The following is a 23,413-nucleotide window of genomic DNA, read 5'->3' on the forward strand; positions in this document are numbered from 1 at the left end:
GCTGTTAGTGGGCACCTATGAAGGCTGGCACGGCACACGAGGGGGTGGGTGGTCAACACCACGCCCGACCGCCTTTGTCTCCCTAGTGGCAATGCTTTTACACATCGCACTAGGTACTCATTTTATACTGAGTCGACCTAGGGGAGGCCCAGATAATCGTCACGGATGATGGCCGTGAGCGGGAATCGAACTCGGATCGCCGGGTTCGTAGCGCAGCGCGCAAATCGCTGCACCACCGCTCCCGACACAGAGACACGAGACCGCACAGTGTCGGGACAAGTGCTGTGAGTGAGCACGCAGTCTCTCACAAACTCACACAACAGAGAGAGACACACAGGGAGGGGAGGGGGGGCAAGGAGACACTGATCAGCACGAGGAGAGAGAAACACGCTCAAAGTGGAGCGGGCACAGCCGCGCTGGGATTCTGGTAGCGACGAGTTCGAGGGAGGAAGATCCGCGATGCCCCAGGAGATCCGGCAGATGTCCTCTCTCTCGCCCTCCTCCACCCGCCTGTCCCGTTCCTCTCCCCTGGCCGCTCTCCACTCTCCTCCCTCACCTCGCTCCCCTCCCTCATGCCTCCGTCACCTCCCTCGTCTCACCTCTCTCTCTCATCGCCTGTCTCCTCCCCTCTCAACCCCCATCTCTCGCCCCTCCCTCATTGATCCCCTCTCTCTCCTCCCCCTCTCTCTCTCTCCCCCTCTCTCTCCACCCCCTCCTCCCCATCCTCCCTATCTCTCTCCCCCCTCTCTCCACCCTCTCCTCCCCCTCTCTCTCCTCTCCGCCCCCTCCTCCCCTCTCTCTCCTCCCCCTCCCCCTATCTCTGCCCCCCACGCTCTCTGCGCTCCCGCAATCGCTGCTGCTGTTCTGGGCGCAGTCTCCGCTTGGTCCGCGCCGTCCCCCGTCGCCTTCTTGTTGACGCCATCGGCAGCAGCAGCAGCGGCAAGCAACATCAGCATCGGCAGATCCGCAGCAGCAGCATCAGCAGATCAGCAGAAGATCAGCATCATCGGCGAGACGAGGGCAGCAGCATGGCAGACGAGGCGACGGACATCCCTCCCGAGCTCGCAGGTCCGCAATGATCCACAACCACCGCCGGCCATCGTAACCACCCCACCGTCATCGACGTGCAACATCGCCACCCACCGCCACTACCACCACCACTACCACCATCACTACCACCACTACCACCATCACTACCACCACTACCACCATCACTACCACCATCACTACCACCACTACCACTACCACCATCACTACCACCACTACCACCATCACTACCACCACTACCACCATCACTACCACCATCACTACCACCACTACCACCATCACTACCACCATCACTACCACCACTACCACCATCACTACCACCATCACTACCACCACTACCACCATCACTACCACCATCACTACCACCATCACTACCATCACTACCACCACTACTACCACTACCACCACTACCACCACTACCACTACCACCATCACTACCACCACTACCACCATCACTACCACCACTACCACTACCACCATCACCGTCAATCAAGTCATTCTAATCGTAAATATAATTGCGTCATCGTTATCAACATCAACATCATCATCGCCACCGCCACTGTCATCATCACACCATGACGATCATAATTATGGGCATCGCACCATTGTCACCCTGTGCCTCATCAACATTGCCGTTATCAATATCACAGTTATCAATATCACAGTCATAATCGTCAACACCATCAACATGACCACCAACCACCACTTTCATCTCATTATCCACCCCCGCGCCCCCGCCCCCCTCCTCTACACCTCCCCTCCTCGTCGTCACCTGCGCTTCTGAGATGCGACAACGTCGGGCGCATCGAGGATGATTTGGCCACCTCGCGATATCGGCATCACCGTCACCCCTCTCCATCACCCCTCTCCATCACCCCTCTCCGTCACCCATGTGCTCGTGGTCAGTGGCGCCCCACGTCACCCTGGTCATCGCAATCGTCAGGCAATCCGCCTCCTGCACAGAGGCGGCCCTCCGCGCTGAACGCACTAAACGCGCTGAACGTGTTTTATTTTTACTCATCCCATCAGCCACGCGGCCTTTGCGGGAGTGTATCACTTCGGCAGCGTTGGTTCAACACTGTCCCGATTTAGACATTCAGCGTCTCGGCAGTCAGACTCGCTCGAATCCTTGCTGGTGACGCAATTGTGCACTCCCACTAAGACGTGCGGCTCATGAGATGTGATTAATCTGATTTTAAATATGTTCGTGTGGAAAGGAATATGTGGGAAGGAGGCGGGATCGTCAGCTTTGTGATTCTTGTCAAATTCCTCCACAGGCACGCCAGTCATTATCCTGTGTCAGCAGCAGCAGCAGCATGCTCTCCCTCATCTACCTATTATATCCCATGCACTCTCTTGCCTGCCCATTGCCTCTCTACTCTGCCCACACTCTCCCTTACCTGGCCATGCCTCTCTTACCTGCCCACACTCTCCCTTACCTGGCCATGCCTCTCTTACCTGGCCACACCCTCCCTTACCTGGCCATGCCTCTCTTACCTGGCCATGCCCTCCCTTACATGGCCATGCCTCCCTTACCTGGCCTTGCCCTCCCTCACCTGGCCATGCCTCTCTTACCTGGCCATGCCCTCCCTTACCTGGCCATGCCCTCCCTTACCTGGCCATGCCCTCCCTTACCTGGCCATGCCCTCCCTTACCTGGCCATGCCCTCCCTCACCTGGCCATGCCCTCCCTTACCTGGCCATGCCCTCCCTTACCTAGCCATGCCCTCCCTCACCTGGCCATGCCCTCCCTTACCTGGCCATACCCTCCCTCACCTGGCCATGCCCTCCCTTACCTGGCCATACCCTCCCTTACCTGGCCATGCCCTCCCTCACCTGGCCATGCCCTCCCTTACCTGGCCATGCCCTCCCTTACCTAGCCATGCCCTCCCTCACCTGGCCATGCCCTCCCTTACCTGGCCATGCCCTCCCTCACCTGGCCATGCCCTCCCTTACCTGGCCATGCCCTCCCTCACCTGGCCATGCCCTCCCTTACCTGGCCATACCCTCCCTTACCTGGCCATGCCCTCCCTCACCTGCCCACACTCTCTCTCCTCTGCCCACACCCTCTCCTCCCTGGCCATGTTGAGAGTTGTAGTCCTTTGACCCCAGAGGGGATGATTCGTGCGTGCTCTGGAATGTTGTGATGGTGGTGATTACAGTCGTGGTGATTACATTGGTGGTGATTACAGTCGAGTCCGAGATATTTCCTGCTGCTCAGATGAGCATTTAGATGGCGGTAATTTCCTATTTTCAGCTCTGTAAAGCCAGTGGTGGAAATTCTACATTCCTATGGCGGGATGAGGTCTATCCAAAGGACAACCACTTTTCACTTCACCACAAAGTGGTACCTATTTTGTCGACCCCGGAGGGAGGGATGATGGGCCGAGGCAACCCCCCTAGCTGGGAGTTGAACTCGCAACCCCTGACGATTGGTGGACTGCAGTGGCGGTGGCGACTTGCCGCCGGAGGCGCCTGCAGTGGCGGTGGCCGTACCCTGTTTGCGTCGCGCCCCGCAGAGAGTGTCAAGGAGGTGATGGGCCGCGTGAAGATCGGGCTCAAGAGGAGGGTGAGGCTGGAGCTGCGCGCCGACCGCGTGGAGCACCGCGTGCTGGTGAGGACTGGCCCGGCACGCACCCTCGGCACGCACCCTCGGCACGCACCCTCGGCACGCACCCTCGGCACGCACCCTCGGCACGCACCATGGGCACGCCGCTGCTTCCCGGCGAGCGGAGCGCGAGCCTGTGGGGTTGTCCGGTCCGACACCGCGGTGCCAAACTCTGGACTTCCCTTCCCTCGTTGTCCCTTATTGTCACCTCGCTCGGTTCAAAAACACTCGCCCACTCGTATCTCTCACACCCGTCACCCAATGTGCTGTTTGTTGCAGGCTGCTTGACGTTTAGAACATTTGGGCCTGTGGTCACGTAACTTTCAAAGAGGAGGGATTGCAAAATGCAATTTGCATGAACGACGCTATATGAAGCATTAGGTGCTTATGTATTTATTATAATATAAAGTCTTATCTTCCCATCTGACAGTGTACCGCTAACCCCTTTGAGCTGGCACCAGTGGAAAAAAAGTTTTCGGTGACTTTTTTTTCGTTTAATTGTAAACACACAGCTGCTGAGTGCAGGCCCACATGTACACACAACACCCGAGCGGCCAGCAGCAAACCGGCACCGTCTACGTAGCACTTGACGATGGCTACGAACTCGGTCTTCCGAAATCACGTACTACCGTACTACCGTACTACCCGTGGCCAATCCCGTACTACCGTGGGAGAGATGCTCGGCGCGCATCTCTCCCACGGAGCTGCGATGCCGAGCCCAGACTGGGGGGGGGGTGACGTTGGGTGACGGCTGTGTTGATGGAGCCTATTGGACTCTGTGCCCCTGGGGTTTGCTATGCTAATTCACGATACAGTACTTAGTTCCTGATACCGGCTGGCACAGGAGTTTGCTACTCTTTGACCAGGACGGCCTCTGCTATGGGTGCTATTTAAATTATATAGGCTACCAGGTTGCTGACAGAATTAAAGCAAGAACTGCCACAGTGGTATAGTTCATGGTGAATGCACTGCAATCCACAGACTTGCAATCTAGAGAAAGGCACTCAGCCCACAAGCACCCAATCAGCTGGCACCCAGCCACCCAGCCACCCTGCCACCCCAGAGCCCAGCCACTAGCCACTCAGACACGCGGCCTCCAGCAACTGAGCCACCCAGACATCCACCACCCAGCCACTCAGCCCTCCAGCTGCTAAGCCACCCTAGAAGCCAGCAACCCGACCCCCAGCCACCCAGCCATCCAGCCACCCAGCACCCAGCCTCAGCCAGCCAGCCACTCAGACACCCTAGCAAGCCAGCCACTCGACCCCCAGCCACCCAGCACCCAGCCTCCAGCAACTAGCCCAGCCGCTCAGCCACCCTGCCACCCGAGCAGCCACCCAACCCCCAGCCACCCAGCCACGCAGCCACCCACGACTCAGGCAGATTTGGTCAGGTTGGGTCTCATGGTAGAAGTAAAGTGGCTGCAATCAATGTGGCGTTATCAGTGCAAGGTGAAACTTTCATTTAACTTGTACAATCGGTACCTAGCGGCACCCCCCCCCCCCCCCCCTCACTCTCCCCCCACACTCTATCCCCTCACTCATACATCCGTTACAGTCCTGGAATGCTGCTGCCTCCAGTTTGTCCTGTTCCAAAGTTTGGGGTCTTTGCTTCGGTTGTGCCCTGACATGCCGCCTCCACCGTCGCAGTCACCCTCCACTGCTGCCGTGACTCCGCTGCTGTGGCCCCAAGCTTCAGACACAAAACGCCTTCTCCGAGACTCGGCCGTGCCGCGACGAGTTCTCTTAACGCTCAGCGGAGACCACCACATTCCGCCGCTGGCTTCCGCCTCGAATGGGTGTCGAGGCATTTGTGCACATCTCGGGTATGCGGAGCCCTGTGGAGCCAGTGGTAGCAATTCCACATTCCTACGATGGGGGCTAGTCTCTCCGCAGGACGACCGCTGTGGATCATAGCGACGCTCGTTTTATATCGACCCCGACCAGGATTTGAACTCGCACACTTCCTACTGCGAGCCGCTCACTGTCCCGCTGAGCCAAACAGCCGCTGTGCTGCGTGTGTGGTTCATCTGGCTGCGTGCAGGCCAGGGTAGGGCCCTACAGTGCAGGGGAGTGTCTGCATGACTGCCTGTCGGCTATGAGCAGCACGGGTTCCCAGAGTGTAACCAAGGTGACGTGACGTGGTTTAGGTGCGTCGGTCATGACGCGGGTGTGGGGGTGGTGGGGGTTCACCATACTTCACCGCACCCGTCAATGCGGCTCTGTCTCGCCTCTCGTGGTGTGCCTGACTGGTGTGGGTGTTCCTGTGCAGCACCACAGCCACGCAGCTCTGCAAGGCACTCACTCAAGTAAGACTTGCCACAAAGGCTGACTGTCACATAATTTTTTAAGCCATTGCTTGTGAAACTCTAATCACGAGGAGGGGTTCCAAGGGTGGCAATGCCTTAGGTAGCGCGCTGCACTACGCACCCACCAGCCCCACTTGGATTCCCGCTCACGGACAACACCAGTAATGATTATCTGAACCGATCCTGCGCCTCCCCGAGGTCGACTCGGCCTCAAATGTCTACCTGGCACGATGACACTCGGGAGACAAAGGCGGCCTGGGCGTGGTGCTGGCCCCACCCGACCCTTTGTGCACCATTCCGGCCTTCGTAGGTGCTCGCAAACAGCACTTGCCCCGAAAGTCTGTTAAGGCTATATGGGGGATCTTTGTATTTCTTTAGAGGGCTCCCCCACCGCAAATATTCACTGGCGTCTGCCCTCTGAGGAGTCTGTGCGCTAGAACGTGTCGAGCAGCAGCTCTGGCCAGCAGGGGGCTCGCGCACCAGGCAGGTGCACCTACCTGGTGCACCTACCTGGTGCACCTGCCTGGTGCACCTACCAGATGCACCTGCCTGGTGCACCTACCTGGTGCACCTACCAGACGCACCTGCCTGGTGCACCTGCCTGGTGCACCTGCCTGGTGCACCTACCAGACGCACCTACCTGGTGCACCTACCTGGTGCACCTGCCTGGTGCACCTACCAGATGCACCTGCCTGGTGCACCTACCTGGTGCACCTACCAGACGCACCTGCCTGGTGCACCTGCCTGGTGCACCTACCTGGTGCACCTACCTGGTGCACCTACCAGATGCACCTGCCTGGCGCACCTGCCTGGTGCACCTGCCGGGTGCGCCTGCCTGGCGCACCTGCTTGGTGCACCTGCCTGGTGCGCCTGCCTTGCCCTGCTGCACCATTGCCTGTGCAGCAGCAGCAGCAGCTCGCAGCGGTGTGCTCTGGGTAATTCACACAGATGAGCTGGAAAGGGAGCCAGAACCAAGCTCAGTGGTCCGATATTACCTCCTATAATCCTATATTATCTCCTATAATCCTATATTACCTACTATAATCCTATATTACCTCCTATAATCCTATATTATCTCCTATAATCCTATATTACCTACTATGATCCTATATTACCTACTATAATCCTATATTATCTCCTATAATCCTATATTACCTACTATAATCCTATATTACCTCCTATAATCCTATATTACCTACTATAATCCTATATTATCTACTATAATCCTATATTACCTACTATATTCCTATATTACCTCCTATAATCCTATATTACCTACTATAATCCTATATTACCTCCTATAATCCTATATTACCTCCTATAATCCTATATTACCGACTATAATTACCCATAGATGTCTGTCCGTCCCACACGGTGATGTCACTCCACATGAGGCCCACCCCCCTCATTAATATTCATGAGCGGGTGGATTTTTACACCAACGCAGAGGAGCTGAATTAAATTATTTATCATGCAATGTCGCTTAAAATATGACGTTTCTTTACAGAAAGTGACGGTTAAAAATAAATCTACGTTGCACAGTGCTACATCCGTGCGTGACGTCACTGCAAAAGAGGCCCCCCCCCCTTCATTAATATTCATGTCCGCGTGGAAATTTACACGAACGCACAAGAAGGTCGCGCACGCCACATGCCGCACCCCTCCCCTCATGAATATTCATGAGCGGGTGACGTCACCACATGCCGCACCCCTCCCTCATTAATAATCATGAGCGGGTGACGTCACCACATACCGCACCCCTCCCCTCATTAATAATCATGAGCGGGTGACGTCACTCCACATGCCGCACCCCTCCACAATAACCATGAGGGGGTGACGTCACTCCACATGCCGCACCCCTCCCCAATAACCATTAGCGAGTGACGTCACTCCACATGGGGCAACCCCCCTCGTTAATAATCATGAGCTGAACAATTTTTCTATTGAATATGTCAGATTTACTGCAATATACAGCCGTCATTGGACGGGAAAAACAGCTAGTTTTTGATGTTTGTCCAAAACGTGCGATTGTGGGGGTGGTGGTGGTAGGATAAACGCTACATCCCCGCACAGATGGATACCCATTAGGGTTGTTATACTATGACCACTAAACCAGTAACTGATGGTGGTACTCTTGGTCCTGTGGAATGTCAGCCATGCGTGCACGCGGACCTGCATACCGCATGGGCGGGCGACTCCTGATTGGCCAGCGGCAGTCACGTGACCGTACCTATGGCGGCCAAATTCGCGTTCTTCTCGGTTCCGCGGCACTACAATGTCTCCCCTCGAGGACCTCTCATCGGGATCCATTCCGCTCTTCCACGCTGACCAGACGTGTTTTGAAGGGGTGGGCGCACCCGCACCTTACTCGGCCACACGCAACTTGCCGATCATAGACTCGCAGTGGCGGTGTAAGCAATTCACTGGCAGAGGGGTTGGCGGGTGGAGTGTTGACTAGATTTATTTCTGATAAGCTGGGCACGCAAGACGGGAGAGGGAGACCATGTGAGCGAGACGGCGGCCGAGGACCAGTGCCGATAATTCCCCAAGTTATGCGGTTCTATATTTAGATACACCGGGGAGGAACAACCATTTGTGCCTGGAGAAAAACCCAGCAATGTGTGTGTGATCCACTAACCCTTGCCTCCACAGTGCTGCTCTACACGCTACGTGCCGCATGGCCGCCCGGCAACGACTCACAGCTGCGTGGTGTTTGTGTGTGGCGCGTGTGTGTGTGTTCCCTCCTCAGATCCTGACCGCGTGCCGCACGTTTCTGCTGACTGCCCGCGTCCCTTCCAAGGTGAGTGCCACCGTCTCCAGACCTCGGCACACGTCTCGTCACCGGGCGATTCCGAGCCCACATGCCCAGTCACAGCATGCCCAAGCAGCTTCTGTTTGGCCGGATAGAGAGGGATCAACGGGCACGGCAAGGGCTGGAGAAGAGAGGAGGATGTGGAGCTGAGTGGATTTTCCGAGGACTGGTACCAGTAGTGTCAAGACCAGCTTCTGTGAAAAAGACAAATCAAGGATGCTCCCGGGGGAGTTGGATGCAGTCGCCTGCTAACAGCAGCGGAGGGCAGAGCAGCGACGCTCACAACAACGAGCGGAGCGCCCGGGCGGCTAAAACATAACACGTTGGCACAGTGGGGAGCACGTTGGTGCATCTGTCGGTCATCTCAGGTGACCCATGGCACCTGAGCCTGTCCTGTGACCTGCTGCCAGTGATCCTTCAACACTTCGCTTGGTCTCGAAGCGCACCTAGTCTGCCACAAGCGCCGTGGTGATGCCTCTGCCACTTAGTGGCGAATAGTGGCCGTCGTTGCCGTGTGCCTGTCAGTGCCGATGCCTGGTGCTCGCCGCCACGTGCCGAGTGAACGAGCGGACGGTGCGGCCGCCCCCCCCCCCCCGTCCCACGGTTGCCGACTCCGTGTTCGTTACACATCCTCTCGGTCGCACGGCCTTCTGGGAGTGTAGTGTTTCAGCAGCACTGGTTTTTAAGAATACAGGCAAACCCTTGGCAGGTTTCATCAGCAGAGTCAGGCTTGTTCAAACCAACGCTGTGTGAACTACCAGATGTTTACAGGCAAGGACCCTCACTGTTTGATATGAGTCCTAGTTTGGCACAAAACTACATAACATAACATACTCCATTAATATGGAATATTTATGGTTATTTTTTTATACACACAACCAGCCACTCACCCACTCATTCTTCCAGTCACACTCACTCACTCACCTACTCACACACCCACTCACTCACACACCCACTCATTCATCCACTCACACACTCACCCACTCACTTACCAGTCTGCAGGTCACCGCACTCCCATCGTCTTTGTCATCACCGTATCTTGTCCCAAGCTATGACAACAAAACAATCAGGACCTTGCTCAACTTTACAATACGTGTTTAATACCTCTCACCTATGTCAACTTTGACGGCACTGTTTGTTGAAGGAACTTGGCACTTCGGGCCTACTGTACTCTGCAGCTGTGTTAAGAAACCGACAATTCTGACAGAATAAACTAAATTATAAACTCGTTTTTATTTTACCAGGAAAGGCCCTCTGAGCTATGTAGCTTTTTTTCAGAAGCAATCTGGCCATAAATGATAGCTCAACGATGGCTTATCACGTGGACCTATATAGCAGACAAACACTCGTAAATGCACGTTATAAATGTGAGGGGGGAAAACCGGAGGACCTGGAGAAGAATCCACGCGACCACGAGGAGAGAGACACGCAAACTTCATATACACAGCAGCAGGCGTCAGGGTCAGTGTCCGGATCGAACCCACGACCTCCTGCTGCTGTATGCCAGGCGAATGCTGCGGTGTGCTGTCATTTTGTCTGGCGTCCAGGTGGAGACTTCTTTCCACTTCCTGGACATAGAATCGCTCACGAGTGTGAAGCCGTGCCAGGTGCGTGTCCGCGTGGCTCGAGTGAACACCGCACAGACACCGAGCGAACCCCCGCACCCCCCCCCCCCCCCGGCACGCGCACTGCACCACTGCACGTGCGGCGTCAATGCCCTCGGCGGAGTAAGATCTGTGAGCGACGCCTCACTCGCACGCCCGCTGCTGCAGTCACGGGTGTGTTCTGCATGGAGCGGCCGTGCGAGGCATCTATTTATTTACACGATTGACTGGGTGTGATATTCAATGTAGAAATGCAAACTGTATCGGTTATAGATTTATAATGTGTGCGCACGTGTCATTACGTGTCTGCTACGTGCGTGTGTGTGTGTGCATTTGCTACGTAAGAACGCTGATGGTCCGTTATCGAATCGGCCTTTGTCCTGGAGGATAAATGTCACGAACAAAAATAACGTACAAAAATTGCTTTACTCGTGAGAATCCATTCGGAACAGGGTTAGTGGTCGGCAACCCTGCAATGTCCCGGAGTCGTGATGTGTGCGCGCGCTGATCACGTACGCCGGGTGCATTGACCGCGCTCGCCCCCCCCCCAGCTGCTGATCGACACGGATCGGCAGTCCTTCTCCTTCAAGCTGACGTCGCAGGAGGAGACTGATCAAATCGTCGGCTACGTTGGCTGCTCCCTCAAGAAGCTCTTCCCCGGGGCGTCCCCCATGTGAGCCGCACGGCTGCACGCGAGGGCGAGCGAGGGCGAGCGAGGGCGAGCGAGTGCAGGCGGGCGGGCGGGCGTACAGCGCCGACGCGGTAACGAGGAATAGGGGCCGAGAGGTGCCGCCGGGGCGTACCCCGGCACGTGCCACCGCGTCCCCGTGCCGCCGGTTGTGTCCGAGCGCTTGTCGCGGTTCTGTCGTTGCGCCCTCTGCGGCCATGGCGACAGCCGGGTCCAGCTGTCGCCATTTCACTCCGGTTGCTCACTCGCCGGCAGTCGGTCACCTCCCTGTCGCTTTTTATGACCGCCACCTCGGTGACTGTTCCCTTGAACGTCCCTCGTCGATTCCTCCTCTGCCGATGTGAAGACTCCATCTGCCAGACACCGACTGTTTCGTCTCATCCACACTGTTCAACCACCACCACCACCATACTGCCAGTTACAACAACACACTCGCCCACTCACTCGCCCGCTCACTCACCCACGCACCCCCTCACCGACTCACCCACTCAGTCATTCACCCATGTACTTGCTCGCTCACTCAACCATCACTCACCCACCGACCTACTGACTCACTCACCCACCCAATTACTCACCCACTCACCACACTGCAGGTCACAACACTTCTCTTTCTGCTGCTTTCCGTGCACTGCTCCACTGCTGTATATGTTTCACCCACTTTAACATCCCACCTGGAGCGTCGCCCGAGATGGAACACCTGGTGTGTGCGCATCGTCTCTGCTCCGCGTCATCTCATCACTCCGTGTTGTCTCATTGCTCCGCGTCGTCACGCCGCGTCATCTCATCACTCCGCGTCGTCGCGCTGATGTCTGTGAACCGGCCCCGGGTGCAGGAGGTTGATGCAGAGGGTGGTGGTGGAGCCGCAGGAGCGGCTGGCGCGGCTGCAGGCCGTGTGGGAGAGCCACTTGCCCCCCGAGCCCGGCCCGTGCGGTGAGGAGCTACAGCGCGCACGCACACAGCGACAAACACAGGTCCCCCCCACATAGCCTCACGCAGGCTGTCGAGGCGAGGGCTGTTAGCGAGTGCCTGTGAGGGCCAACACGGTGATTCTGTGAGAGGGTGGTTGTGGTCAGCACCGTGCATGTATCGGTCTCCATAGTGGTGAAGTTTACACATTGCACGAGGTACTCATTTGAGGCTGTCGACCTAGGAGAGGCCCAGGACTGGTTCAGATAATCATCACTGGTGTTGACCGTGAGCGGGAATCAAAGCCGGATGCCGGGTTCACAGCACAAACGTGCTAACCACCCGATCGGTCTCTTCTGATGAATGTCGAAACTGGTGAAGCGTTTTTCTTGAACAGCGCTGCGTGGCAGATGGGATGTGTCAGACGGGAAGGAGGCGAATTGTCTGCTTAGACGGATCGAATGTCTGCGTTGACGTTGTGGGGAGTGGCAGTGTAGCGGTTGGAGCGCTGCGTCACCAGCCCGGCGACCCGAGTTCAGTTCCCTCTCTCACGGCCAACACCGGTGACAACTATCTGAACCGGTCCTGGACCTCCCCGAGGGAGGGACTCAGCCTGATATGAGTACCTGGTGCGATGTGGAAATCATCAGCACTGGGGAGACAAAGCCGGACGGCCACGGTGCTGGCTACTCACCCCTTTATGTGCCGGCCTTCACAGGTGCTCGCTGACAGCACTTGCCCTAAACTGTCTGTTAAGGCTACACGGGGGGGGGATCTTTGTCTTTGTGACCTCCATGCCCGAACAATGCGTGCTCACCATGCTCCCCGTGTCCGACCCCTCCCAACGACAGGCGGCTTCTCCCAGATGTACGCGTGTCTGTGCGACTACTACAACCTGCCTTACCGCGAGGAGGTGCAGTGGGTACGTGGGGCCACACCTCACACGATCGCTCGCCCACTCGCACCTCCCACAATTGCTAACCCACTCGCACCTCCTCACTCGCTCGCCAACGCACCCCTCCTCACTCGCAGATGCTCGCCAATGCACCCCTCCCATGATCGCGAATGCTGGAACCCGTTGCTCACTCAGTCCCACTCCGTTTGACCAAATAATTACCACGTTCGAGACGAGTTAGACCCATTGTTTTGCCGGCTTCGTTACCTGCGAGTTACTCAGTGGGGATGACGCGCACAGCAGCCATCATCGCCCCTGCTTTGGCTAACGCCCGCTTGAGATGAGACGTCAGGCACCCTGAATTGCCGAGGTGTGTTGTAAGCACATTCCGTGTAAATGCAAATGATAATATCATCATGATAATTATTTTATTTTTTGCGCGATTCTCGTAGTGCACAGCTATCAGGGAAGGCAGAAGCGCTGCAGTTTCACGATCAACTTATGAACAGACTTCTAGAACCTAACTCGTTCGTAAGTAGCGGAGTGCTTGTTTTATAATTATTATATTATCTGCATTCTGTTCAACGTCTGCGTGGCAGGACGTGGACACCATCTACCTCTCCCAGGACACTCACGAGCTTAACCTGCAGGACTTCAGCCACCTGGACAATCGGTGAGCACCACGCGGCCACTGGCGGCACGCCCCGGCCACGGACGCCTCCGCCGCAGAGGGGGGAGGGAAGCGGCGTGTGGGCGTGCAAGGGACGCTTTGGGTTGACGGCGGCGCTTCTGCAGTCGCGTCAACCGTTGCAGCGCAACCCACGCGTCCACTCGCTCGAGGTCTTCCTCTGTGGGGCTGTGACGCTCTGTTGCCGATCTATTTGCAGGGACTTGATACCGATCGTGGCGGTGCTGGAGTTTAACCAGTGGTTCACCAAACTATTGGCACAGGACCTGAAGTTGGTGAGCAGCACGCACTCGCTCGCCCCTCCCGGTCATGTTGAGCTGTACATTGGTGTTGCGTCACAGCGCTCCACGCGTCGCTGGTTTAGTTGTTGACGCACCGCTCCACGCGTCACTGGTTTAGTTGTTGACGCACCGCTCCACGCGTCACTGGCTCACTTGTTGACGCACCGCTCCCTGCTCTGCTTGTTCCAGGGCTCGGACGTGAGCGAGCAAGTCCTCCGGGCCGTTGCGCGCTCCACGCAACTCCAGGAACTTCTGTTGGAGAATGCCGGCCTCAAGACGTGAGACCCACCGGCCACGGACGCATCGTACATAGCCGACCGCTCGCTAGCAACCGATGCGGCTGTTATTGCGGCCAAGTGATGAGCGCCAGCGTGTGGCCGTGCGCTGTCGCGCCACTGAGCGGGTGGCTCCGCTGAGATCCTAGGGTTTGTAACCAGCCAGCCACCGGTCCTCAAACTGGCATCTGAAGTGTAAGTTCTCAGGCTTTGGTAAATAATTACCAGGTAACAAAAAATGAAATGCCGATGGGATGAATTGATGAAGTTGAAATTGCAAAATGTGAAAAATGAAATCTAAATAATGGTGCGATAAATATTTGGGATTTCGCTTAATTTGGGCTAAATTCCGGCTGTGAGTAACAAAAAACGTGTTGTTGATGACTGTAACGCGTCGCACGGCAGCGCGCGCGCAGGGGAGTTACGCACGGTCACAACCACCGCTCACAGCTCATCTGTGAGTCACGTGGCCCCCCCCCCGCCCCCTCCTTCCCTACCCCCCCCTTCCCCACGCCGTGCCATGACATTTCCGAACAGACTCGCCGTTTCACCGCACAATTGGGCCCCGGACACCGAGCAAACAAGGCGCTCAGTCGCGAGGCATTTTCCGGGTGAAGTTATTGCAAGAAATAAATAATGCTTGTATTTTTCAAACAAGCAACGCTCTGTCCTGAAGTCAAATTCGATATTTCTCTCGGATCAGCAGCAACGGAGGCAGCGTTGCATAACGCGTCAATGTACGCCACGTATGTTTACACGCGTGTGACGTATGTCCGTGTGTTTTTTTTTTACTCGTATATGTAAATCTGGCAGCAGCTCTTTAAAATCTCCATGACAACCGGTTACTATGGAAACGCCCATCCTGGTTCCCGGCTTGCTCCCAGTGGAGTTTTGCGCCGTGGACCCATTTAACCCCTTCCTGTGGAGGAGACATTTCCACAGAAGTGCTTCTGAGAACAAAACCTTTCATCTTGGCGCACGTGTCCCACACGCACTCTGTCCAGCTGTGTTCGGGTTGCAGGGGCTGACTTGTACGCGAGGTCGTGGTGCCAGTTTAGTGTTGAGCTGCTGCTCAGTGCTTTGTAATGAATAGACCCCCAGGCTGCTGGCCTGTGGGGTCTCTGTCCGGGTTTTCTGGTCTGCCTCGAGGTTGTATCACGTGACAGTCAAACCAATTGTTACAATTCCCAGAGCTGGAAATTAGCCACACATGACACGAACAACCAGTTTGCCTTGCAGTTGTATTAAAGTTTTGCTCGGTGGTGGCGAGAGACCACACACAGCCCGTGGACTGCACACAGCAGCTGCTGCTGCTGCCTCGGTCAATGAATTGCCGCTTGACCATTAGAACAGCGCCCTCGCCCCCGCAGCAGCAAGCGGCGCCACTCCTCACGAGGACGGAGCTCTCCGCTTGTCCTCCACCCTGTCGTGATAACCACCCTCCCAGTGTGTTTCTGACGACTATTTTACTTTTTCTCCCATTCGACGAGGCTTTGGCTTGCCCACACCGAGTCTGTGGTGTGCCCTGCAGCCTCACCATGTATACTTGACCCCAAGTCGTACCTACAGCAACTCGCCTGCCACGTTCTCTTCAACAACCTCCAAGTTGCTTCACCCTATCCTCCATAATCCTGCACACACGTCACATCCAGTACAACCATTTTTTACCTCAACAACAATAATAATAATGTGCACTTATTAGGTGACTTTCGCAATGAACTCTGTGTTGAACTTCTTTGACTCAGCCTCAGATGATTACCTGGCATGGTGTGTAAGCGTCAGCACTGCAGAGACAGAGGCGGCCAGCCACGTGGTGCTGGTCTCTCTATCGCTGTTGGCCTTCGTAGGCGCTCGCCAACAGCACTTGCCCCCAGCAGCCTGCGGTTTTCCTCATGGGGGACCTTTGTCTTTGTGTGCCAGAGACTTTGCTCAGAAGCTGGGAGTTGCCCTGGCGCAGAATGGCGGCACGGCCCTGCACAGCATCAGCCTCGCGGGCAACGCGCTCGAGGACAGAGGTCACGACCCCGCACGCACCCTCACATCACCATCCGTGCGATGCTACTGAATCGTTTTCTTTACTCTTTTTATGAAATTGCTTCTTCAGCCATCTGAATTGCTTACTGGGGTTTTTGTTGTTGTTCTTGTTGACTACACACTGGCTGAGATGAGGCCCAGTGGCCCAAAACACCAATCGGCCAGCAACAAACAGCACTATCGCTCCTGGTACGCGAGAACTCGCTTGGATTGAGCGAGATTGTTATTGTGAGAGATTGGAGAAGAGACGATGATGATGACGACGAAGATGACGATGATAATGTTGGGAGGGGATTCCACAGTGGAGCATTTCGAGGGAAAGAAGCAGAGAGAGAAGTGAGGCGATGACCTGCAGTGTGGTGGGTGTGAGCGGGAGAGCGAGTGGCTAAGAGGATGAGTGTGTGAGTGGGTGGGGAGCGGTAGTGCAGCGGTTAGCGCGCTGCGCTACGAAGCTGGCGACCCGGGTTCGATTCCTGCTCACTGACAACACCAGCGACGATTATCTGAACCGGTCCTGGACCTCCCCTAGGTCCACTCAGCCTCAAATTAGTACCAGGTGCGGTGGGTAAACATCACCACTAGGGAGAGAAAGGCGGACGGGCGTGGTGCTGACCACCCACCCCCTCGTGTGCCACAGTGCCGGTCTTCGTCGGTGCCCCCAACATTGTGTTCAGGCTGCACGGGGGGATCGTTGTGTTTGTGGTGAGTTGGTGAGTGTGGGTGAGTGTGGGTGAGTGTGGGTGAGTGTGGGTGAGTGTGGGTGAGTGTGGGTGAGTGTGGGTGAGTGTTGGTGAGTGTGGGTGAGTGTTGGTGAGTGTGGGTGAGTGTGGTGAGTGTGGGTGAGTGTGGGTGAGTGTGGGTGAGTGTTGGTGAGTATTGGTGAGTGTTGGTGAGTGTGGGTGAGTGTGGGTGAGTGTTGGTGAGTGTGGGTGAGTGTGGGTGAGTGTGGGTGAGTGTTGGTGAGTGTGGGTGAGTGTGGGTGAGTGTTGGTGAGTGTGGGTGAGTGTTGGTGAGTATTGGTGAGTGTGGGTGAGTGTTGGTGAGTGTGGGTGAGTGTGGGTGAGTATTGGTGAGTGTGGGTGAGTGTGGGTGAGTGTTGGTGAGTATTGGTGAGTGTGGGTGAGTGTGGGTGAGTGTGGGTGAGTGTGGGTGAGTGTGGGTGAGTGTTGGTGAGTATGGGTGAGTGTGGGTGAGTGTGGGTGAGTGTTGGTGAGTATTGGTGAGTATTGGTGAGTGGGTGGGTGGGTGCATTGTTGTGACCTGTGGTGGATGAGAGAGTGTCAACCGAGTCCTCAACACGGGCGGAGGCATCACCGAGCGGTAACCACGACTCGTTGCGATAGAAGGGTGTGGTTGCTACGGCCATAGATTACCGGGAGACATTTCAACGTGAGCACAGTTCCTCAGCCCAGGGCTGCGTGTCCGAGCAGCGTGTGCAGCGCGTGCAGCGTGTGCAGCGCGCACCGTTCGCTTGCGCGCTGCTGCTGCTGCTGCACGGTCAGAAAAGGGGCCCCCCTGATGCAACCGGGGGGGGGGGGCAGGTTGAGCACAATTAGTTGAAAAAACATTTGGGTAAATCTACCCGACGTTTAACTCGTCACGTCGCGAGTACATTTCGTATTTGCACCGTTCCTATAGGGCGGAGTTGCTGTATTTCACGGACACGGAGGAGGGGGGGCTGCGTTTGTTTGGCAGTAGGGTGCGACGGTTGACATTCGTTTCCCAAGCGAGTGGTTTTGCGGTGTCATTTTCAATTTGGGTAAATTTGGACCGCGACCCGCCACCGCACGACGGCCCTTTGACATCCACCGTGAAGCAAGACGGCGTGCAGTGCATTTCCGGTTTAATACCACTGGCAGTATTAACCAGGGCGGTCTGCCGGTTTTCGAACCACGAACCTCTGCGACAAGAGCGGCACCAAGTTGCCGCAGCTGCTCGCGGTGACTGCGTCGCCCGTACCGATCGCCGTGAGCTGGAGGCGCTGCCGCTGCTGCTGCTGCTCGTGATGCAGGTGCCGCCTGCTTGAGTGGACCCCTGGGGAAGCTGGGAAAAGGACTCGCAATGCTCAACCTCTCCCGCACCGCCCTCACCGCCAAGGGTAACGCAACCCCACATCACTCCCACAATCCTCCGTGTGTCGCCCCCGCATCGCCCACGCAATACTCCACGCATCGCTCCCCGCTTCACTCCACAAATCAAGACTTGCATTGCTCCATGAATTGCTCCACACACACACCACGTATCAAATGTATAATGACACGTGCCCACACATTCACTGTGTAAGTGTGCACAGTTAATATTTACACAGTGAATACCACGCCCGGCCAATCACATGAATGAATAAGAACATGTTTTCGTTCCACTGGGTCCATGCAGAACCTGTAGAGTAGCAGGAGCTGGTGGAGCGCGAGGGAGCTCTAACCGCGGATTTGGAGGCAGGGGATCACTCAAAGTGATTCCTTGTTTGAGTGACTTCAGCCCATGATCTCCCTCCCTCCCTCCGCGGTTGATAAAACGAGAACCACTTCACGGGGAAGTCCGCAGTGGTTGTTGTATGGATCGTCTCACCCACCATGCCATAGGAATGTGGAATTTCCACCACGAGCTCAGGGCTTTGAACAGGAGCCACTGCGGTGCTCATTTGAGCAAATTAGGGGCTCGTGTCTAACAGAGAGGGCCCTTGCCTAAACAATATTTGTAAGTTCACCAGCGTTTATTGAGGCAAGCCTGACTCTGCTGATGAGAAACTGAGTTTTTTTGCTCGCGTTGAACCCAATGCTGCTGAAAATGCTGTCCTCAAAAGAAGACCGTGGGACTGATGGCATGTGAAACGAGTCCGCTTGGTCGTCTGAGCGAGAATCCCGGGTGTGAGCTCCGCTCCCTCCGGCAGGCGTCAACACGTTGGCCCAGGCGCTGTCCAGCACGCCGATGACCGCCTCCACGCTCACCCACCTGGACCTGTCGGGGAACGCTCTGCGGGGAGACGACCTCACCGTACGTGCCGGCACGCGTCGCGCTCCCGCCGCAGAGACGCGCACACACAGCACTCGCACTTGGGCCAACGTCGCCGCTCGAGCAGAAAACAGAACCCACCCCCCCCCCCGCCTTTACCGGGCTGTGGGGCCAAGCGCCGTTAGTGAGCACCTCCTGAAGGCCGACTCCGCACACGAGGTGGGGGGGGGGGGCAGGCGGTGTCAAGCACCACGCCTGGCCGCGTCTGACCCCCCAGTGCTGATGTTTACACTCCGTAAACCCCGGACCTGTTCAGATGCTCGTCACCGGCATTGGGTCGCGAGCGGACATCGAACTCTGGTCGACGAGTTCATCGCGCAGCGCGCTAACGATTGCGCCACCGCTTCCCACACACTCGTGTGCATCGACAGAAATGCACATGTACGCACACACACACACGTTAATCGTACACGTGCACGTCCGCGTACGTGTGCGCTGATGCCGCTCCGGTGTTTTGCTTTGTGGCCGCAGCATCTGCACAGCTTCCTGGCGGTGCCCAACGCCCTCCAACACCTCGACCTGTCGGCGACCGACTGCACCGTCGACTCGGTGAGTCCTCGCGGTGGTGACGACGACGACGATGTTTCATTTTCAGATGCACAGACCCCCCCCCCCACGGGGAAACCACGGCCAAAGCGGGGAAATCCGCAACAAAACTGGCGCCGATAATTGTCCAAGCTCTGCGGTCCAATATTGGGATGTTTGGCCATCTCCATGGAGCGAACGAGGGAGGGAGGAAAATCAGAATACCCGAGGGGGAAATTACACGCCTGCGAGGGAGTTGGCGCTCAAATCTCCCAGATGAGTAAATAGATTTAGCGGCCTCATTCGCCACGCAAGCTGCGTCTCTCACAAAACGTCACTTTTAAAATGAGATGGAAACCAACCCGCTCGCTCTACTGCCATTACCTTCCACGCCAGGAGATGGGCGATCTCACGGCACCCAGCGGGTAGGGGAGAGAGTTTCGCGTGATCCACCAACCCACAGCACTGCCCGCAGTGTTTGGAGGAGGCACGCTCGCTCCGCCGTGATCGGATCACAGGGAGCGCCCCGAGGACTCTGGGTAGAGGAGGATGGGGCGGGAGAGGGGCCTCGTCACACGCCAGCTCGCGCAAAGCGGAACACGTGAATCCGATGGTGATGTCGATGACATTGATACAGATTTAATGGTATTGGTTACATTAATAATCATATATTGATGATAATGTCAATGATGTTGATGATGATGTTTTCAGCTGTTCGGTCCCTTCCTGCGTGGCTGCTGCCATCACCTGGCGCACATCAACCTCTCTAGGAACGTGTTTTCTCAGAGGTGAGTGTTTATCATTATCATCATCATCACTCTTTTTTGACCCAGACAAAACAACCTCGCTGAGTCTCAAGACTTTTTGGGACTTTCCAGGAGGGTCCTGCCGAGTTTTCACTTCCGGGGGGAGTGGGGGGGGGGTCGACGACGATTGCGACGCGCTGCCCAATGAAGTCACTGGCATTGTCATTAATTTTTATTTGCCAAATTTTCACCGTGACGTCGGCACGCAAATGGCTCGCCCGTTCGCCGTGCGTGTGTCGGATTGAAAAGCCGAGGGCTTTGCGAGTGGCATGCGTTCATCTCGAGCGAGCGTTTTTTCCCTTTCCCCCCATCGGGCGAAATGTGTCGAGTGATTGAGATAAAATACAAATGCTCTTTATCAAACGATGTCACGGGATCGTCGGCGTCCGTTGCGAGTGAGGCAGAGGGCCGCGTGGTGCCGTTATGGTGATTACCGCAGCACAGTAGACTCCATTATTCGCGTGCGGTTCATCCGATTTACAGATTTGCACCTGAGATTTTGACATAGATTTATAACTCGTGGACTTTCCCTGAGGCCCAAATTATACATCTAAAAACAGTTCAACATTGATATTCTTGGAAATGTTTATTCCAAGTCACGTGCTTAAACTGAAGAAATACGTTGCTCCAGTTAATTGGAAAGCCACATAATCGCCTCTACAGTACAGTAGTTGCATATCTTGGCAACAGTGGGCAGAGTTTGAAAGATGTTGATTGGCGTGGCTGCTGCTGTCCACTTAGTGGGCCAAATAATCTGCGCGGGAGCAGGAAAGTGTCATCACTGAGCGAATGAAGTGTTGGGTACGCGGACGTGGTGACGGGCGAGAGGGGCCCGATGCTTGTATTTCACTGCGATGAGGGTTTGGTTGTGCTTGCCACCATTGGCCGTTCCCATTCTCCGGCAGACGAACGAGAGACATCGCCCCGTCGTGCAAGCAGTTCTTCTGCAGCTCCCTTGCGCTGCGCCATCTCAGCCTCTCCGGCACCAAGCTGCCAGCCGAGGCCGTCAAGTGAGGATTCTCGTGCACGGCCCAGACTCGCGCCCGTGGGAATAATGATACTGAAGTTACCTCTTGCACAGCAGGGCCCTCCTACATTGGGATGTTTGGCCAATTACAATTATGTGAGAGGAGGGTTCTTGTGGAAAGAAACCGGGGAGCCCAGAGAAAGCCCACCTTCAATAAAGGAGGGGGGTGACATTGAAAAATCCGCAAAGATGGATTCAAGAATCTGTCACTGTGCTGCCCTCTGCTGGTCACCTGGCGGCCAGTCCCAGCCCCCACAGCGCCTGCTGCTCGCGAACAGTCTCCCACCCAAGTACGAATCGGGCTCAGCACAGCTGGCATTGTCCGATCAACGCCTTTCATCCAGGGGGACGATTGTATTTCTATCCCCAGAGTGCGGTGCCGGGCAGAACATTTCCCAGGGGAGGCAGGGAAATCTCACCCCCCCCCCTCCCCCACATCGTCTCACCCTGAGCACCTGGCCATGGCCACGCGGCACGAGCACGCTGTCGGTGCCAGTAGACTGCTGCCGGTGCCAGGAGCGTGAGCACGAGCGGACACGGCGCGGGAGGGCGACGTGTCCGCTCGTGGCTCTCGCCATCTCCCGTTACCACGGCCGGTCCCGGTCGTCGCCGCCGCCGCCGCTGCCGCCGTGCGCGACCGCCGCCAAGCCGTGCTGTGCCGTGTGGTGCGCAGGGCGCTGCTGCTGGGCCTCACCTGCAACCAGCACGCGCGCGACGTCTCGCTCGACATCAGCAGCACCGAGGTGCGGTGGCTGCGGCTGCTTCCCAAGGCGTTGCCCTCCTCCCCGCCCCCCGCTTCGTTAATTCGGAGCTGCTGCTCCTCCTGTCGTATGGCGTTTGAAAAAAGCATCAGGGCGAGCGACGTCCGTGTTTACCGTTGAGAGCCATTCCCCCGCAGCGTCCGGGTAGTTGTTCCACCAGAGTATGCGTGTTGTCAACTAAAACTAAACTAAACCATTTTTTTCTGCTAAACTACAATTTTTTATTTTACCAGGTCAGGCCCCACTGAGCTATAAACTCTTTTTCAGAAGCGGCCTGGCCACAAATGACAGCTCAATTAAGTGGCCTATCATGTGGAAATTTACAGCAGCTATAAATACTTTAAGCGCATGTTAATAAGTGTGGAGGGAGAAACCGGATGACCCGGAGAAAAATCTACACAACCACGCGGAGAGAAACATGCAAACTCCAAAAATGTAGGCGTCAGGGATCGGGATCGAGCCCATGACCTCCTGCATACGAGACGAGGTAGTGAACATCTCCTATCCACCGTCACGCCCTTTGGTATTGGGGTAGCTGAGTAAAGTCGTCTGCGGGAATGCGCCTGCTGTATTGGGCACCCATCGGTGTTGTGCGCCTGATGTTATTGCAGTTTGGTGGAGTCCCTGATCGTTCCAATCATGGAGAAAATGCCCCTCCTCACCTTCTTCCTCTCTGTGCGGTGCCTGCTACTTGGTACTCTGATAACCGCCTCTCTGAGCGGTGCCTGCTACTTGGTACTCTGATAACTGCCTCTCTGAGCGGTGCCTGCTACTTGGTACTCTGATGACCGCCTCTCTGAGCGGGTGCCTGCTACTTGGTACTCTGATAACCGCCTCTCTGTGCGGTGCCTGCTACTTGGTACTCTGATAACCGCCTCTCTGAGCGGTGCCTGCTACTTGGTACTCTGATAACCGCCTCTCTGTGCGGGTGCCTGCTACTTGGTACTCTGATAACCGCCTCTCTGTGCGGTGCCTGCTACTTGGTACTCTGATAACCGCCTCTCTGAGCGGTGCCTGCTACTTGGTACTCTGATAACCGCCTCTCTGTGCGGGTGCCTGCTACTTGGTACTCTGATAACCGCCTCTCTGTGCGGTGCCTGCTACTTGGTACTCTGATAACCGCCTCTCTGAGCGGTG

The 23,413-nt window shown here is 56.1% G+C and overlaps 1 protein-coding gene across 3 annotated transcripts in view; it reads left to right on the plus strand.

The window, feature by feature from the left end:
- Positions 1-832: 832 nt before the first annotated feature.
- CARMIL1 (capping protein regulator and myosin 1 linker 1) overlaps positions 833-23,413 on the plus strand; it is a 47,277-nt gene continuing 24,696 nt past the window's right edge. For 2 of the 3 annotated variants that reach the window (XM_061572194.1, XM_061572195.1), the window contains exons 1-16: positions 3,075-3,660; positions 8,712-8,762; positions 10,322-10,381; positions 10,930-11,051; positions 11,899-11,996; positions 12,824-12,894; positions 13,467-13,540; positions 13,755-13,830; positions 14,026-14,114; positions 16,032-16,126; positions 18,157-18,243; positions 19,036-19,139; positions 19,629-19,706; positions 20,394-20,470; positions 21,394-21,498; positions 22,189-22,258. In XM_061572194.1, the coding sequence (XP_061428178.1) occupies positions 3,280-3,660; positions 8,712-8,762; positions 10,322-10,381; positions 10,930-11,051; positions 11,899-11,996; positions 12,824-12,894; positions 13,467-13,540; positions 13,755-13,830; positions 14,026-14,114; positions 16,032-16,126; positions 18,157-18,243; positions 19,036-19,139; positions 19,629-19,706; positions 20,394-20,470; positions 21,394-21,498; positions 22,189-22,258 (1,638 nt within the window). In that variant the 5' untranslated portion in view covers positions 3,075-3,279. Of the gene's footprint in view, positions 1,069-3,074; positions 3,661-8,711; positions 8,763-10,321; positions 10,382-10,929; positions 11,052-11,898; positions 11,997-12,823; positions 12,895-13,466; positions 13,541-13,754; positions 13,831-14,025; positions 14,115-16,031; positions 16,127-18,156; positions 18,244-19,035; positions 19,140-19,628; positions 19,707-20,393; positions 20,471-21,393; positions 21,499-22,188; positions 22,259-23,413 lie in introns of those variants that run through there. The other variant, XM_061572196.1, reaches the window with a different exon arrangement.

Source organism: Lethenteron reissneri, chromosome 49 (assembly GCF_015708825.2).
Source record: "Lethenteron reissneri isolate LAM-NWPU_2019-01 chromosome 49, ASM1570882v1, whole genome shotgun sequence".
NCBI lineage: Eukaryota > Metazoa > Chordata > Hyperoartia > Petromyzontiformes > Petromyzontidae > Lethenteron > Lethenteron reissneri.